The 18371-nt window shown below is 40.8% G+C and overlaps 1 protein-coding gene across 1 annotated transcript; it reads right to left on the minus strand.

The window, feature by feature from the left end:
- Positions 1 to 1095: 1095 nt before the first annotated feature.
- On the minus strand, positions 1096 to 17969 carry ppap2d (phosphatidic acid phosphatase type 2D). Its single transcript, XM_075453944.1, has 6 exons — positions 17184 to 17969; positions 5058 to 5215; positions 4681 to 4967; positions 4494 to 4551; positions 2859 to 3035; positions 1096 to 2632 (listed from the first exon to the last, which is right to left on the minus strand). Exons 1-6 carry the CDS (start codon positions 17389 to 17391, stop codon positions 2528 to 2530), a joined length of 993 nt encoding a protein of 330 aa, XP_075310059.1. The 5' UTR covers positions 17392 to 17969; the 3' UTR covers positions 1096 to 2527.
- Positions 17970 to 18371: the final 402 nt, after the last annotated feature.

Raw genomic sequence — 18371 nt, forward strand, 5'->3', positions numbered from 1 at the left:
TGCTTTTTATTCTCCTCCCGCAGCCTGGAAGTGGCTTGGAGAAAAAAAAAAAAAAAAAGAAAATGAAAGAAAATGCCTCAGACGTCCCAACCTGTATCAGGCTAAGCATCTCCATGGTAGCATGACCCCATCATGCTCCACTGCACTTGAAAAGAAGTGCAGAGAAGGGGCAGAGTGAGGAAGGGTGTGAAGGGGAGAGGGAGAGCTTAGATAAAGGAAACTTGGAGAGCACCAGAGTAGAAGCCTCCAAACACAACACTTAAATCATTTATCATTTCCTTGTTTGTTTTTTTTTTTTATTCTAGCCTAGATTTCTTTACCTCCTCATAGTGTCTGGAATCCTGTGTGTAAAAAATGAATGGCTGTTTGCAGACTGACACATAAACGACCAAATTATCCAACGGCGCTCATGAGAAGCAAGAGAAAAACAAGATGGTGTAAATATAATAACACTGAGATTAAGTATTTTTGTAGGTATGTCGGCCCCAAGGTGCACCACATAACTATATGAGAAAAAAAGAATAAAAATCAAATAAAAAAATGTATCCATCCATTTTCTATACCCACTTAATCCAGCTCAGAGATGCGGGGGAGAAGAGGAGGGGTGACTGAAGCCTGTCTTAGCTACCAAAAGCAGTTTTCACCCTGGACAAGTCACCAGTCAATTGCAGGGCAGCAAAGACAGGCATATTTAAGCAGAAACAGCGATATTTTATGAGTAAAAGACCATTTAAAAAATGTAAAATGAAAAGACAGGCTTAAAAAAAAAACTCTTGCTGTGTATTGTGAAATCTTTGTTTTCTTTTTCTTTATGTTTTGTTATATGTTATCATCTTTCTGTTCTGGACAGGGTTATTATATTTATGTAATTTTTTTGGTAAATATCTTTTAAAATGTTGCATTTTGTGAAACATTGCTTATTGTTTAGATAATTATTTTGTTTTCTGTTTTGCTAGTTTGTTCTGTGAAATGTTGGGACATTCTTATTCTATATGTAAAACATGATTTTGTGTCTGCGTGTGTTTTTAGAGGATTTTGTGCATGTATTTCAACACTTTTCAGTCTGCTGACACAAATAATAGAAAACAGAAGAAGTTAAAAATATTCAACAACTTTAATAATTTGGTTTGTTGAGTACAGTGGTTATTTCTGCCATTCTGGCATTCACAGACAAAATAAACAAACAACAATAACTGGGAGCATAAAAAATATAGCTTTCTGATAATATCTGTGGCTCAGTCTAGTAGTTACAACAGGTACAAAAGCAAATATTTGTGCCTGTAAATTCACTCACACAAACATGTAAAAATTGTTCGAGACTTGGAACTAATACTTTTGAAAGTCTGTGTGGTTTATAAAATGACATAGTTATTTACATTCAGTTGGAATAATTATCATTTCAAGAAAAAAAAAGAAAAATAGTGTATGAGTCTGACATTAACAAAAATAAACACTGATTATTTGAGCTCAAATATATAATATTGATTATAATCAAAAGATTCCATTAACTACTTTCAAGTGCTATTAATAACGAAACACAGGAAGGCAGCTGGGTCGCAGCTACACATCCTGTCTGAGTGGCATAAATCAAGGTGCAGCTCAGAGATTTGAGTCCAGGGGCAGAAGTCAGAGGTTTCAAAAATTCAGTCAAACCTCCACCTCTCAGACACAGTCAAAGTGGTTAGTACAGAAAAGTGGCAGTGAAGAGAAGGGGAAGTTACTAGGTTGGAGTACTTCCTCCTCCGCTCGCTGCCTCGGTTACTCTAAAGAGAATAACAGCATTGTATTACAGCAAAAATACTGCTTTTTATTTGCTTACACACAGGTTATAGTTTAATCATACTGATGTAGGGCAGTCTGATTAGAACATCGGCACATCAGGGCACTGGAGGTAAAGGTGGTTAGAAGCTGGAGCCAGTGCTTATTGGTTATTCCTGCCAGTTCTGTCGATTTGCACGCAGCTGTCTTTACATCTGAGGTTTTACGGTCTCAGTTCACAGCTGGTGGATGTTTTCCAAGTTGAGCAGGGGATCAAAAAGAAACAGGAGGCTGGCATTTTCGTGTCTATCGCTCAAAACCAAAGAGTGATCAGTTGTGCTTTAAAAGCTAAAGTAAATGCCCATACTAAAGACCTCCAAACCAGAGGAAAATAAGACTGGAAACTTTCAACATTAGCAGCTTCTAAAAGTCCTCTTGAAAAATATACTTTTTTTCATATATATAAAAAATGTCATTAAATCTGCTATGTAGTTCTTTCACTGGACGGGTTACACGTACCGTCAAATGTGCTTCTTGTATTTCACATATGTCAGTGTGTGAATATGTTAGACGATTGTATGTCTGGATGTGTATCAATATGCCCAAATGTGTGTGCATGCATTAGATTGTACTCTTTTATCATATCCTCATATTTGAATTATTCCCTTTCCTATAAACTAAACTTTCTCTCTACACTATTTGCTCTTCTCCCTGTATTGCAGTACATCCTTTCATATCTTCTGATTCCTAAACTGATTGTATACACCTGCTAGCAGACAGTTTGCTGGCTGGACAGTGGACTCTCCAGGGACATCCTTGTTGGAGACAGGTCTGGACGGGTGCAGGGCTTAAACATGGAGGAGATGTGGAAAGCCTGAAGGCACAGACCAAAAAAAACACAGTGAGGAAAACATACACAGACCACACATGCTGTCAATCATTTCCTATATATAAACAGCAAGAGCAGAGTGAGAAAAATGAGGGAAAGAGCATATTGTTTAAGCTAACATAGTCAACAGAAAGCAGACAGAAACAAACCTTGTAAAGCCAAAGATAAGAGTTATTCAAGACTATTTAGACAACGATGACTTTGGACATACCACCCAGTATGCAGTGAGCCCCCCTTGGATGAAGCCAGTGAGGACATCAGTGGGGTGGTGACGGTAGTCAGAGATGCGGCTCAGGCCGGTGTAGATGGCGATCATGATAAGAAGGAACTGCACAAGCGGGCGCAATAGTCGAGCCCCTCGCCACGACAACCGCGCCTGCAGGTAGAACTGTAAAGATGGTAAAGAACATTGTTACAATATTGGTCACTTTAAGTGTAAGCATGTGGGTGCTTGTGTGTTCCTGTATGCCCCAAAAATGTAAACTGACGGTTACATTTAATGACTCAAGTTCTGTAAACTTAGGCAAAGCATTTTAATTGAAACAAGAGCATTCATTCAGTCAGCCCCCCAGAGGGGAAACAGAGGTTTGAAATTATCTTATTAGTAGTTTCTAAACCCTACTTCTATAGCATCATCATTACAGTATGTAAGTTTGTGGTTGTAAAAATGAGGTCACAGGGTGTGTGTGATGCAGATGCATGGATCACTTTATGAGGTGTCTGGACTATGGTCCCTCTCTACCTCTGCTATCTGTAAAACTGAAAGCAGGTGTCACTCCTCGTGCTTTACACACCAGCAGCTGGCCACGATCCGGGTGGCATGTACCGACAGGTCGACACATTATCTCCAGGTTGTCTACAGCTCGTAGACACATTAGCTAGCAGCAAGACTATGTGCGGAGCTGTGTGTTTATGCATACAATATGTGCATGGGAAAACACTGATGTGAGAGAGGAGAGAAACCAGGAGTTAAAAAGACAATTCTTTCTCTCAGTTTTCTTCCTCCTTGTTTATTTAATTCAGATCTCATCATTGTCTCCTTTTGGTGGCTAAAAAGATCTTTTTATTTCTGCTTCTATAGGCACAAGTACAAATAGAGAGGAGACTCATCTGCAGCTGTAAAAAATATCTATGTCACCTGAAAACTATTAATTAGGAATAAATTATGGGAAATAGACACGGAATGGCGACATCTTTATGGATAATAACATGGTTTTGTCTGACTATAACATCTCTGTCACAATGCACCCATAACCACATGGCGGAGCAGTTAGAGTGAGAAATGAAGAGATGGGGAGAGTCGAGAGGGTGCCTATTGCTGAAAGAAGCCTGTCGATCTCTCAGCAGGCATATTCAGCCCTCCACCCCCTCCTCTAAATGAGACCCACAACAAGGCCTCCTCTGTTTGTGGAGTCTCTTCATCTATTCATGCTCCCTGTGGAAAACAGTCTCCCTCTTTCTCTACTACCCCCCTCCTCCCCCTCCCCATCTATCTGTCTAACCAGCTCTTTCAGTTTGAAGCAGGGGGCCTGTAGAGAACTGCTGCTCTAAAAAATCTCCTCCCTCACAATCGGGAGTGAATGTGTTTTTCAGCACAAGTCTTGGTGTATGTTTAAACATGTTTTATTAGCTTAGTTAAGATTTGGACAAAGTGTTTTTCCGGCTGTGGAACCTAGAGTTGTGATTAATAAGTGAGAAGAAAGTTAGAGCTGTAACACTTCACAAAAACTTTCAAAACAGTACCAGGAGCTGTGATTACAAAACTTGAGCTCAGGTGAATGTGAAGGTCACATTCCTGATGCGTTTCTATGAGAGTGTGTGAGTTTGTAAAGCAGAGGTGACTTACTGCCAGATAAAGCATGGTGTACATTGCAAAGGAAGCATGGCCCGAAAAAAAAGACTTCCTGAAAGAGAAGATCAACAAAAGACGCCACAGGTTACACATTAACGGCAAGTGTAAATTTACCGTATACCCCACCCTTAGTAAACAAATCATTTTTGGGAAAAAACACACATGTGCACAAGCCACACACCTTGCCTCCTCCACCATCTTCTGGTTAGGCTGCCTGCAAGTGACCTGGGAGACGTAGCTGTCGGGGGTGCAGTTAATGGACGCATAGGTGATGTTACAGACAGAGAGGAAGTTGGGTCGCAGGCGACCTATGCTTAGCTTGGCCATATTGGTGAGAGACTGGCCCACACAACATCCAAACAGGAAACTCCCAAGTTCCTTGTATAGGCAAGACACGTAGAGGTTTCGAACAAAAGCTCGTGAGTGTACACCTCGAAAACGCACTCTGTAGCATTCACCCAATGCAATCTGAAAAGGGAAAAAAAGAGGAAATGGTTAAAGAAATGGTGGTGACAACTTTAACTCACGTCTAACATTTTACAGGTATTATTGGCTTACTGTTAAGCCTGTAATGGCTATTCCACCAGCGATGAGCAGGGTGTCAGGGATGGCCTCTCTCTCCACATTTGGATAAGTGATGCTGGGGTCTCCGCAGAAAAAGCCTCGCTTGTATGGGGTCACAGCCTTTAATTCACACGCAAAAAATGGGATGGAGGCTGGTAAGATGTGGAAAAGAAAGGGATGGGGAGGAAGAGGATAAAACAAAAGATTTCTTGATTAATGTCTGTGATGTGGTTTACACAACAAGGATCACAAAAAGAGAGAAATAGAGAGCAAGACGCAGAGGCAGTTGATCATATAAAGGTGGCTTTCTCCTGGCTTGTAAAAGAATGTCATGAGATGCAACATAATGAGATGGGCAGGAATATCATGTGTCATTCATTAGGGTGCATGATTTGCAGTTATCTGGGGATCAAGCATTCCACTCATAGCTGGTTCTGGTAGAGGAGCAAAGGAAAGAGAGGGGCTGACAGACAGAGCTTCAGAAAAATGGGGATGGGAGCATGACAGTGGAGAATTCAGAGGAGGAGGGAGATATTCCAGTATGTGAAATAAAAAATAATCAGTGGTCTAAGAGGGGACAATAAAGTCAAGAAAAGTGTAACGAAAAAGTTATAGTTTCACAATGACTCTTTGTTTCAATCGAGAGTGACTCATAGTTTAATCCATACAAACTTATATTAACTGCTGTCCAGTACAATTTCCCAACTGCTTATTTATAAGAGCTTGGAATCATGTTAGAAGGGTCAAGGTCTGGCTCACTCAACAAACAAACCTCACCGCCTCATGGTGAAAGTTCAATGGACAAAAGTTGTGTAACGTTTTAATGGGAAGAGGGGAGATGGTGCTACAGTATACACCCATACATGAGTGTGGAGCTGTAAATTTTCCTTCTACACTATACTCACAATTAGATATTAATAGCCAATAACCCTATAAAGACTTGCCCAGCATGCTCTCTGTCCCCTATCCCATGTCCCTTCATCACCCCATGGAATGCAGCAAGAACATGGGACTAATCATTAACCTCTGTGCCTCTCCCTCTCATCCCAGGCCTGCTGGTTGGCTGGAACGCACCCAGGCCAAAACACAGCTCCTGCCAGGGAATCTCTCAGACTACGTGACTAAGAATACACAGGATACACTTTTAAAATCAGGCCAAAGGGAACGACTACTAAATACACATTCAAGCACACAAACAATGCTATCCATTATGATATGTGCACAATTTTGACTAAGAAAATGTAAAATTAATTATTGATGCACAATTGGTTGTTATGTTTATAAGATTTTCCCATGATGGCTCTGTTTCAATTTTAGTTATTATTTTGTCATTCAGTCCACTAACAAAACACTCATACCATTTATTGAACATCAATGAACTAATAAACACAGTAACCAAAGTAATAAAATATATAAATCTAAGGCTATCGGTAGGCTATAGCAAAACACACAAAGAGCTTTCGTTGAACATTTAACAGTTGACTGGCTTTAGAAACACATTGTCAAACAATTTGGATGAACAACAAAATTCTAATACACTCAAAAATGTTAGTGTTCTTTGTTCAAAGTCAGGCTGCCCTGACGGAAAGACAAAATAGATAGATGTTCAGGAAGTAAGGGAGGGAAGGAGAGAGGGAAACACGCTGCAGACAGATAGCAGAGGTTGTGATGCCATCAAAGAGAGGGAGAGAGATAGGAGAGGAGACACCTCTCACCTGACCCTGATCTCTCACCAAATCTGACTTAGTCTACGTCTATGGGCAGCACCTCACACATACTTTCCACAGACATCCCATTATCTCTTATTTTGAACTTTTGGTGTGTTCTCTTATGCCTACGTCATTTAAAGCGAGTTACACAACTGGAAAATTATCGCAAGTTTTTTTGGTATATCATCTAAGCCTAATTACATAATAATGAATTGAGTGAAACCATGGTGCTCTGATGAAATACAAAACAAACAGTGGTGTTCTGAATGTTAGGTACAGGACATTACATATTTGTATGAATGGTATAACTGACAACTTTCATTCGTTTATTTTCCATATCCAGGTCATCTTGTTTGGGTGCTGGTCAATTCCAAGTTGGCATAGGATGAGACAGTCGCTTTAGACAGGTCACCAGCCCATGGCATGACACAGAGACATACCACCATGTATGCTAACACTCAGTGAACCCAACATGCATGTTTTTGGACAGTGAGAGGAACCCAGAGTAACCAGAGAAATCCCAAACAGCAACAGGAAAAACAAGCAAACTGCACACAGAAAGGCTCCAGCTTAGGTTCACACCAGGATCTCATTGCTGTACAGTGACCGGCTGACCACCAAACCACCGCGCAGCCCTATGAAAAGCTTTTCTCGCAAAAATCAATTAGATCAATAAACTGCATTAGTATTGTAAATTGGAGAAGGGATCTTGAATTCGGGTATCCTGTTTTTTTTCCCAGCCAAATGTATCTAAATGTGAAATTTAAAAATTTACATTTGATTTTATTTCTTTCCTTTGGTTATAAATGACACACCATTTTAGATGTTTAAATGACGAAACCTACCCAATACTGTCACGGTGTGGGTTTTAAGGGAGGACACGGATGCGGACTTTCAAAAAATAAAGGTAGGTTTATTAACAAAAAAGCAAAGTACAAAACAAAAGGCGCGGCAAAGCCGGATTCAAAATACTTGACAAATACTTGGAAAAACAAAACAAAACAAAAACACTTGGCAGGGCATAGAATAAATAGGTACTTAACTTGGACGAAGACTTGGCGTGGAAACATGGCGTGGAAACATGACGTGGAAACTAACAGCAATACAGTACCAGTACCAGTACCAGTGACATCAACATCAACAACAACAGTAACAGTGACATCAACATCAACAACAACAGTAACAGTGACATCAACAAAGATCCGGCAAAACTGAAAGGGGAGGCAGGAAACTAAATAGGGAGTGAGTGATTAAGTGAGTGGGTGCAGCTGGTGGGGAATGAACAGGTGAGGGGAATGAACTAATGGCAAAACCTAAAACTCAAAACCTGGACATGAACTGAACACAAAAACATAACCTAAACATGAAAACTAAAAACAAGAGTCCCATGGCATGACAAATACAACTAAAGTGGAGGCAACTAAGATGAAGAGCTGAAGAATAATTTGTAATTTCTGAAAGACTCAAACGTGTAGCATGTAGCTTCCAAGATATATTTCGAATGATCTTTTCTGGTGGTTTTTGTGCTCTCAAATATTTCTGATTGAGTTCAGCATTTGATAATCAATCAAATATTTCCGATGTAATTGGGGCAGTTTTTTTTAGCAGAAATGATGGCTTTTCTCTTTCAATATAATCCATTAACAGCCCCGCATCAGAGTTTACAATGTGGCCAGTCCTCTCTCAGTGATCAATATGTTGCTGCATTGACAGAGAGATAATGGATAGGACCTCCATTAAGGCAATAACACACTACATTATGAACATGGACTTCTGAACAAAGTATTTTCAATAGATATTGTCTAATGGGACCAATAAAGTGCTAAGCCTCACAGAGGGATTTTTCAACACAGAGTGCCTGCCAGCAAAGATGGTTTTGTTGTATTCCCATTTTTGGATGAGGTAATATAGCCTCCAACGGAAATTAAACAACAGTAACAATATAGTGGCATTCAGTGTCTACTTGCAAAAACAACTCAATTTTTATCTCTTAGCTTTCATCACAACTTCTGAGCAGTTGAAAGATTCAAAAACATAAGGCAAATGTGTTGGAAACTACATTCAAAGTTGGTCAGTATCTGCACAGGCCTATAACAAAACAAGCCTTTGTGTTACAGCAAAGTCCTTCGCTTTGCAGCTACATTAAAACTGTTTTCACAACAACACACAACAAGAGACTCCAGAGACTCTCACATCATCTGTCAGGCAGCTGTAAGCAAACCTCTGCACCTGGCCAAAGACATGCTTAAAAAAGAGGCGGACTTGGAGGGCCTACGAGGGGACCCAAAAGGAGAAAGAGAAGTGGGTCGACTCACACAGCCAGGCCAAAAAGTGCTGCTCGCTGGGCCTGACATTTAAAGCAGGAATGTTTTCAAATAGTCAAAAGGGACAGAAAGAAAGGAGGGTGAAGAGGGAGAAAGGAGAAGAGGGGCTATGTGCCTCACTCTGAGAAACACTTCTGGTTCTAATTTACACATCTATGACCACAGCCCAGAATGAGCTCACTGTTAGAAGAGAACAACAACCAACAGCAAGAAATTTCTTCAATAAAAGCCTATGGAGAAAGTGATTGAAAGAAGAGTGCAAAGAAAAGGAGGCAGAGGGTAGTTATTCATCGACAGTCATATTGCTCAACTCCTGATCAATGCAGTGTCAAACTAAAAACTAGGCTATAATACAGGGTCAGGAAGCTAGAATATTGATAAATGAGGCTCAGACCACTAATACTTGTGAGGGAAAACTGGGGCAATGGAACCATGAAAGATGCAGCAAGGGCTTCTCTATGAGGAACAACAGACGGAGGTGATTAGTGGTGGTTCTGGAATGTGAAGGTCAGAGATGTGGGCTCTGCTGGGACCTGCTCTGTAAACACGACCCCGCCTCAACCAGCAGATTACCCCCCAACACACATATACACTCAACACGCATAAACCCACTCTTGGATGCAAATATACCAAACCCACCGCCACACAGACAAACAGATAACCGGATAAACCACAAAAACAAGCAAACAAATAAAAAAATAAAAAAACAAGCACCTGGAAAAAAATTCCCCACAAAATAGACCACCGCGAGAGCAAGTCAACCACATAAAATAGAACAAATGCATCATAGCATACAGCCCATTATCGTCTGCTGCTTCTGCCTCTGCTGTCTGACATACAGTCGTGCATCCTCATAGAATTGTGTGACAGCCTAAAGCTATATCTAAGCAACAGTAACCATCATCTGGGTCATCACATCCAATAAAATTTGACTCTACAGGCATCATTCTACATGTCTCTTTGATAGAAGTGAAGGGCAGAGAATTAGTGACCTGTTAACTCAGGTCCATCTGGCCTGCATCTTGGGACTGGGTTGAGCCTGAGCTGTGCAGCACCCTTTACGGGTGGTCCATCCTCAATGGGCCCCTTACCTGCTTTTATGTGCCAGCATTTCCAAACAAAATTTTAAGCCTCTTGTTTACCTTTAAGTCAACCTTTAAAAAAATAATGATAATAAGCCAGTGAACCATATCATGCCGTGTTGTAATTTGAATCATTGCAGGAACAATAATCCCTGCTAACACAACATGGAGCAGCCTGGCGGCCTGTCTGACATGCTCATAAATGGCACTGTGGGGTTGAACTGGGTGTGCTGGTGCAATTATTTGTGCAATAAAGACTTCAACTGCACAAAGTAGTCTCCATAAACGACTATAATCCCAGATCAGTATGATAAACGTTGTTTATGGAAAAGTCAATAATATTGTTACAATAACAACTTTGTTTAAATAGATGGACCAGAAAGAGAGTTAAAACCCATGACACGGGCTCAAATATACAAAAAAAAAGCAAAAGGTATAGTTATTAGCACAAAGGTTGTGATTGGAAACTGCAGATTTCAACAAACCCAATAAAAACACTGCGCATTTATGTAACTGTTCCAATGTAGAAGTTTGTTCTTCTTGTTCCTCCTTGGTGGCACAATCCAGATGAGGGAGAGGTCGGAGATCACTCAATGCTGGCCTCCTGCACTGTCTGATGCACAGTCTTTTCTGTTCTCATAATTAGCTCTATTGTTCTGAGAGGCTGATCTGTTTTGTCTGCCCTGATGGCATCACAAAGACATTTATCTGTGAGGAACAAAGGGGACCTGAGGAGCCACAACAGTCTTAGATCCTTAACCATCTGCTATCATCAACATCTTCTGCAGCTGGGCTCCAAACAACCACTTTAAAGTGCATTGCTAGCTTAATTTATCATTATGTATAGCCGACCTTTCGTATAGACAGTCAAAGGCCCAGAAAGAAACAGTGAAACAGTTCCACATACTATTATGACCAAAATATGATCATATCTATTGACTGAATTAATTAAATTACCTCACAAAGAGCAAAACTGAACTAAAGTTAATTCAAATCGGTTTTGCAGGCACGGTGGTTTCAACTGCCTTTAACTCTTTTCATCTTCACTCAGTCCATCAGGAGAGTTCTTGCAAGGCCGTTACTATTGCCACTGGCTAGTGGAGACATGCTTCCCACAGCTGCCTATGTTTTCTCCACACCTCAGTGCCCCGCTTCCTGGAGCCCGGCTCTGGAGCTCAGGGTATGAGTGGTGAGGATTAAAGTGGGCTGTCTGCCTGCCTGTCTGATTCAGCAGTAACACACAAAGTAACACATAAAGGACACATTAGTGTGGTATGTACCTCAGAAACTTTAAAGGAGTTCAGTGGTGGTTTTTGTAGTGTGAAGGTAAGGGTGAGCGCAGTGAGGTGAGGGCAGGCGGTCTGCAGTGTAAGAACGAAGTAGGGCTGTGGTTTAGACTTGAAGGAAAACATTTAGCATGGATTAGACTGGTTGTGGTAGTACTGTATGTATGGAAAAAGTTGAAGATGGAAGTTTGTTTTGTAAGTCTGTTTTGTTTTGCAGAGGGAGCAACTTTAGAATATAGCTTTGAGGATAAAGAGAGGGAATTCTCAATCAGGTGGGATGTTTCACTGTCATAAGATTATCCCGATTCCCAATGATGGGTAAGCATGCAGAGGTACAAAGAGTCCTTGTGGAGGACTGACAAAAGAAGAAGTCATTAGTTCTGACAGACAACAAAGGCAGTGCTACTGTCTGTAGTTGAAGTCAGGTAGAAAATCTGATGTTAAGCCTCCATAGACCGATTCAAGCTAATTAGCACTGAGGATTAGAGTGCTGCACACATCTTTATTCACTCATTACAGCTAATACCTATGGACCACCCAAAGCACTTATGGAACTGTCATCAAGGAGAAGATTGCAGCTGTCTCATTAAAAGTACATTTGAAGCTATTAGCCATCTGAATATGCCCTTTCCTTTTCTGAGTATTTGCTCTTCACAAAGACGTAAACAGCCAGCTTCCTTAGGCGCTCATGGGTCTGACCTTTGACCCCTACTGTAGATCTTCAGCTGTTCTCTCCTTCCATATCGCTCCCTAGGGCAGTTTACTCATTCATTCAAGCTCTCACTTGTCCCTAAGCCTTTAGGCATCTGAGAAATTTCTGAGGCCTGAGTAGACTGTTACAAACTAATAAGTGAAGGTAGACAAACAGGAAAACACAGTGAATGGGAGCCATGTGGTCTGGTTCATCTAATGGATTCCTGAACATCTACACTGCTGTCAAATGGAAAGAGGATGCATTAATGCACTAACAAGGGAGAGGACATAGATTCATTTCTTCCAAAGGCTAATGATTTAGCTGAGCCATTTTTAATGGCTTTCCATCTGTCGGCCACAGAGTGACGCCAATGTGTTCCATAACTTCAGAGGGTCGGGCCCAAGATATTCAGCAAAACACAACTGGCAAATTTGTCAACAAACAGCAAGCACATGGCAGCTGTAGTAAGGATTCTGCATTTGCAGCCATGTGAATCATACAAATTAAAAAAACAGCACCTTCACTTGTACACACTCATAAGAAACAATTGAATATTCCTTGGCCTGTACGCACAAGCATGCTGTGACGTGTTGGCCTCTCACTCACCCGGCAGCTTTCTCTGCCAAAAGAGCAGAGCCAGAAAACATCTAACATAAACCCGCCACACGGCCAAGTCATATCCAGATTAAAAAAACAAAATGTAAACCATAACTAACTGTCCTACCAGGACACCTTAAATCCCAAAATAGTTTGTTTGAGGGATACAGGAGGGAAAAGAGAGGGGGCCATAAAGAGATAAGCTGGAAAGAGGGAGTCCTTCTGATCACTAACGTAGATACTAGCAATCTCGTCCTGGCGTGCTGCTTCATGTCTAGAAAAAAAAACACACATTCACACACAATAGTTATCAAATGAATACAGTCTTTGTCTTTCCATTGTATACAGAAACTTGTTCTGTAGTAAGATTCTAAATTTATTGAATTCACTTCCTTGTTTTTGACAGACAAACTAAACGTATTTCTATGCAGGTCAAATCATTTTATACATTTGTAGTACTTTCTAACTGAAGCTAACATTTTTTGCATATGAGGTATGTGTGAAATCGACACAGTTTGATAATAATTAGCCTTTAGAAGAAGGTCAAGCCTAGAGGCATTACTGAAGTTCCGGTATAAGCAAATTGTAGGTTTTCAAAACTGATGTCCATTCATTTCCCAATTATCCTTGAAAGAGTCAATAACAGACTTTATTGGGGTGATGAGAGAGTTGGGAGCACCGGTGGATGAGGGAAACAGCAGAGCAGTCTGGAGGGGCCTGTCCACGCATGTTCCTCAGAAATGACAAACACCTAAAAACTCCTGACCTCCAGGTGGCTGGACACTCAATCTTAGATGCAGCCACAGGGCATAGAGTTTGTCAGCATTCTTTCACTCGAATCCCCACAGTCCCAACAGGAATGTGTATGTACACTTTAACACACAAGCAAACACTTGACTAGACTAAAGCTTTTGCATTCTGCAGCTAACATGGAGATGGTGCTGAGGTGAACCAGGACAATCCATCTTTGTCAAGCATCTATTATGTGCATGCCCTAACGGCCCCATAAACAACACTGCCTTATTGCCGCGAAGCACAACAATGTCAGACAAACCTGGTGTTGAGCAAGAATAAGAATCAGGTAAACTGAGTCGAGCCTTTTTTAGTATCCTCAATGTCCCAGCATGCCAAAGACAGATTTAAGTATACCACAACATACATAAACTTTATGACACCACTCTTGAGGTAATCCCCCCATCCACCCAAAAAAAGACTGTAAAACTTTAGAGAATGCTCTAATGTCTCTTCATCTGATCACATAATTATGATGATGCCTCAGGGTGATTCAACAGTTACACTTATGAATGAATCCCTTTACGGGGTGAATAACTTTAGAAGGTCAACTGTCTGGAGAGCTCTGATGATGGTATTTTTCAGGAAAAATGTCATTAGTCTGAGATAAGAGGGTTAAGTGAAACAAAGGGCCTGATTTATTAAAAATAAGGTATGCTATTCACTGCAGAGACAGGGAAGATTCAGTCAGACTGATGAGAGTCTCAAAGAAAAGGCCAATAGTATAACAGCATAATTACATTACATTACAACATGCAGTGTAATGTATAGCATGGTCTTATTCTAACTCACACATTACATCGGACAATTTTCTTCTTGTGACATATGATAAGTGGTATTATGGATCTGGCAGGTTAAGTACACCCAGGACAGGATACTTGTCAATCGCAGTGCTAACACAGACAGGCCAAGCACTTTCACACTGGCACATTCTGCCAGTTTAGAATTGCTAATTAACCTAACATGCATGTTTTGGGACTGAGGGAGGAAGCTGGAGAAAACTTGGCAGAAGCCGGAGCAGGCAATGGAGAAGAAGCACGCCCCACAGAATAGGGCCTCAGATAACCATCCATTTTCTGCACGCGCTTAATCCGATTCAGGGTCACAGCAGAGCAGTCAGGAAGGCCTGCCCATGCATGTTCCTATCCCAGCTGCCATTGGGTGAGAGTTGGGGTACACCCTGGATGGGTCGCTAGTCCATCACAGGGCCACACAGAGAAAAACGAGACAAATAACCCTGGCATTAACTTTTACTGTCAATTTAGGATAATCATGGCTAGAGGAAGCTGGAGAGAAACCACATATACATGGGGAGAACATGCAAACTCCACACAGAAAGGTCCCAGTTGGGATTTGAACCAGGATACTTCTTGCTGTCAGGTGACGGTGCTAACCGCACCACCACGCAGACCCCTTAGACAAGTAGGGTCAAACTAAGAACTTCTCGCTGATGAAAAAAATTATACTGATTATTGAATAACTAAAAGTAGTCAATTCAAATTGTGAAAAAGACATGACCTTCTTCTTTGCATATATCATTTCAAAGTGCCTTTAAATGTTCTCAGTTGAGACCTGCTGGAAGCTCCATAACTCAGTCTCGGAGCTATTATCTGGTCAGAGGGGGATAAAGAGGGGTCAAAGCATGCAGTTTTGTGAGAAAGCAAGTTGCGAGCCGAGTTGGTGTTTTAGAATGAAAACTGAGAGAGACCATTTCCTCTGTTGTGCTGACTGATGGTGGGTCAATGGTCATTTCCTAAACCAACAGCCAAAGCTGCTGAGAAGTGTGCGAAGGGAACAGCTAATTGCATACCTGCAGGGGTTATGAATTACATGGCAATGAATCTAACTGCCTTACACTGTTGTTCTCATGTTTAACTGACAGTAAGCTTGAGACCCGTTGGTCTGCCTTGACAGGTTCTGCTTCTCTTGTATTAACCAATAATCACTCACTCATGAACCAGCAATGCTCCCTCCCCATATATTTGTCATGTGATATGATGTCATGGAACTTAAATTATAATAATTGAATTTCTTTAAAAAGAAAGACAAACTGAAAGTGCCAAACTGAGACGTATTCATTTTAAATGATTCCTCACAAGGCTTGTTGTGAAAAGTAATTAAGTACATACATTTAATTATTTCTTAAGTCTTAATGTAAATCTAAGGTATAAAAATGAGTTTTCTCAATTTCTCAATTTAGGCAAAAAGAGATGTTGCTGTTTTTGCTGCTCCATACATTTCTCCCTTTATTTGTGGTGGGTTAAAATTAAGTCTGTAAATAAAGTTGTAAAACATTGTGAATAAGAGCATTTTGAGCACATGACAGACAAGCTTTTATCAAAATGAGGCCTAAAATATAGAAATACAATAACAATATTTCCCTTTAATCTTGGGTCCAAAAAGCTCATCATTAATGTTCGGTGTTTGATGCAAAGATCTAACATTTTCATTTAGTTTTGCCACATCACTGTTACTAAGAGAGGGTGAAAAGTGATCTCACTTTTAAGATAGCATTTAAATGTGCCATTCTGATCACATTATTATAAGTCTGTTATGTGAGCTCCAACTTCAGTAATTGAGGTATTCATTCACGCTACACCCTATCAATTCAAAACACAAGAGAATATGACTGAATCTAACCACATATGCATCCATATGATGGACGTTTTGTACACATTATCACCATCTGACAATCTACCTGATGCAGGTTGGCTTTTCTCCATAACAAAACTTAAAAACGTATAATTTCCTGCTGTTTACTCATAAACCCTGCGACCGCTTGTTTTTCACAGTTTATGCATTTTAAAAGTAAATTGAAAATAAAACATTCTAAATCATTATGCATAGTCACCAGTAGCTCATTAATTCTCAATTGGTATCCATAGGTCATTTCAAAGTAATAACCAATTTAGGCTGTCCTTCCTTATGGGTATGACAGTATCTCCCACGTTGGAACTGATATTCTATTTCTTTTTCAGCTTCTGCCTGTAAATATAATGTAATTATAAGCATGCATAGTATTCCAGCTGAACACAGTAAATTACTTGAGGATAACATTCAGCAATCCTGCAGTGAGAAAAGCTACAGTGATCAACGAACAAGGGTAATTTTCGGCACGAGAACATAAGCACGGGGCATGTTTTTTATCCTTCTTCCCACGTTCCTCTCCCGGGAACTTTGGGGGGTTACCATGGGAACAGATGAACTCCAGGGACAAATCTGCTGCTGCCAGCTAATCACCCCCCACCCCATCCAACAGAGAGAGAGAGAGAGAGAGAGAGAGAGAGAGAGAGTTCCCACCCTCCCTCTTGCCCCCACGTGCACCGAGCTGAAGTAGCTTTCCCTTTTGAGCACTTTCCACAGGACTTCTGGAAAACTGATTTACAGCTCAGTTAACTTTACCAAACTCCCATCCAAAATCTTTTTTCCCATTTTTTTCACCAAATACTTTTTTTTCTTCTGTAAAACAGATGTTGACAAGAATGTAGAAAGAAAAGAAAAAAAAACTAGCTCTAACTCCAGACAGTTGAAGAAAGCTTTAAAATATAGGTGCTACAGTCTGCATAGGACATGTAGTTAAACCGCAGGGGAAACACTCAAATATTTGCAAGTTGAACGTATAGGTCGAAATCTTACCAACAAATAGGCATATTACATCCAAACCGACAAGCATCTTCCTCTTGGTGCAAAACGAGCTTTCCTCCTCAGGTTGGGTGAGGAAATGTTTCCCAGCTCCGTTCTCCTTCCCTTCCCCGGCTCCTCCGCTGTCAGCTAACCGCAGCTGGAGCTCCGCGTCTCGGGGCAGCGTGCTGCTGTGCGAGCCCGTGGAATTGAACTTTTGCATGTCTTTTCGCTGAGTAAGTCTCAGACAGCCTGAATAAAAGTAGTTGCAGTCAGTCCTCTCGGCCGTACCTATGGGCTGAATAAGGAAAATTCCCAAACTTCTTAGTCCGTCCGTCCGTGCAACAAATCCATGTCAACTTGTGTTTGACAGCAGCAGACCCTGGTCAACCAACCTACCGACCGACCGCGCTTCAGTTGAGGTAAAGTTTCTCATCAATACGAAAGAGTGCAGAGGGAAAACAAAGGCAGTGGCAAACTGAAAATAGGACGGAATACAAACATCCGACTAAACTTCACGACAGATTTCCCAGTAGGAGCATGCTGCCCTGTTTGCACGGACTAATATTTACGCACACTGAACTCTGGAGCTCAAACTTCGAAATAAAGTCCCGTTGTTAATGAACGCCCCTCCCAACTCCAGTTTTGGTTGAGGAAAAAAAAAGGTATTATCTCCCGTGATAGTTCGTATGACTTGATGCAGCGCCTGTTTTCAAACTGAGGGGCCTGACTGCAGACCTTTAAAATGAAATGTGTATCGATCGGACCGGAGCTCTCATGTTCCAACCCCCATCCCCACAGCGTTTGACGATTTCCTGAGGCATTGAACTGTCCCACCCATGTCAGGACACGTCCCATATACGACTTCTGCTGCTCAGAGGGATACATTTTTCTTTGTGAATGTTCTTTTTTTTCTTTTTGTTTGCTAAATTTGTTTTCTATCAATTAAAATGTATATCTCAACGACATCTAATATCCCTAACATTGATGTAAACATACAATCATACATGATTTAATCCAGATTTGGTTCAGCAGAAAAAGTGATGATTTATTCTTTATTTTGATATTTGAATAGAGGTAGTCATATTTATTGCAATGAGCACAATAAGCTCTGTGGCATAAGGTTCAAGACTTCCTCATCAATTTGATCTTCAGTGTGAGTTAAACTCACTTGATAAAGGCTTACTTCTGATCTAATAAAGC

Source organism: Odontesthes bonariensis, chromosome 21, assembly GCF_027942865.1.
Source record: "Odontesthes bonariensis isolate fOdoBon6 chromosome 21, fOdoBon6.hap1, whole genome shotgun sequence".
Taxonomy (NCBI): Eukaryota; Metazoa; Chordata; class Actinopteri; order Atheriniformes; family Atherinopsidae; genus Odontesthes; species Odontesthes bonariensis.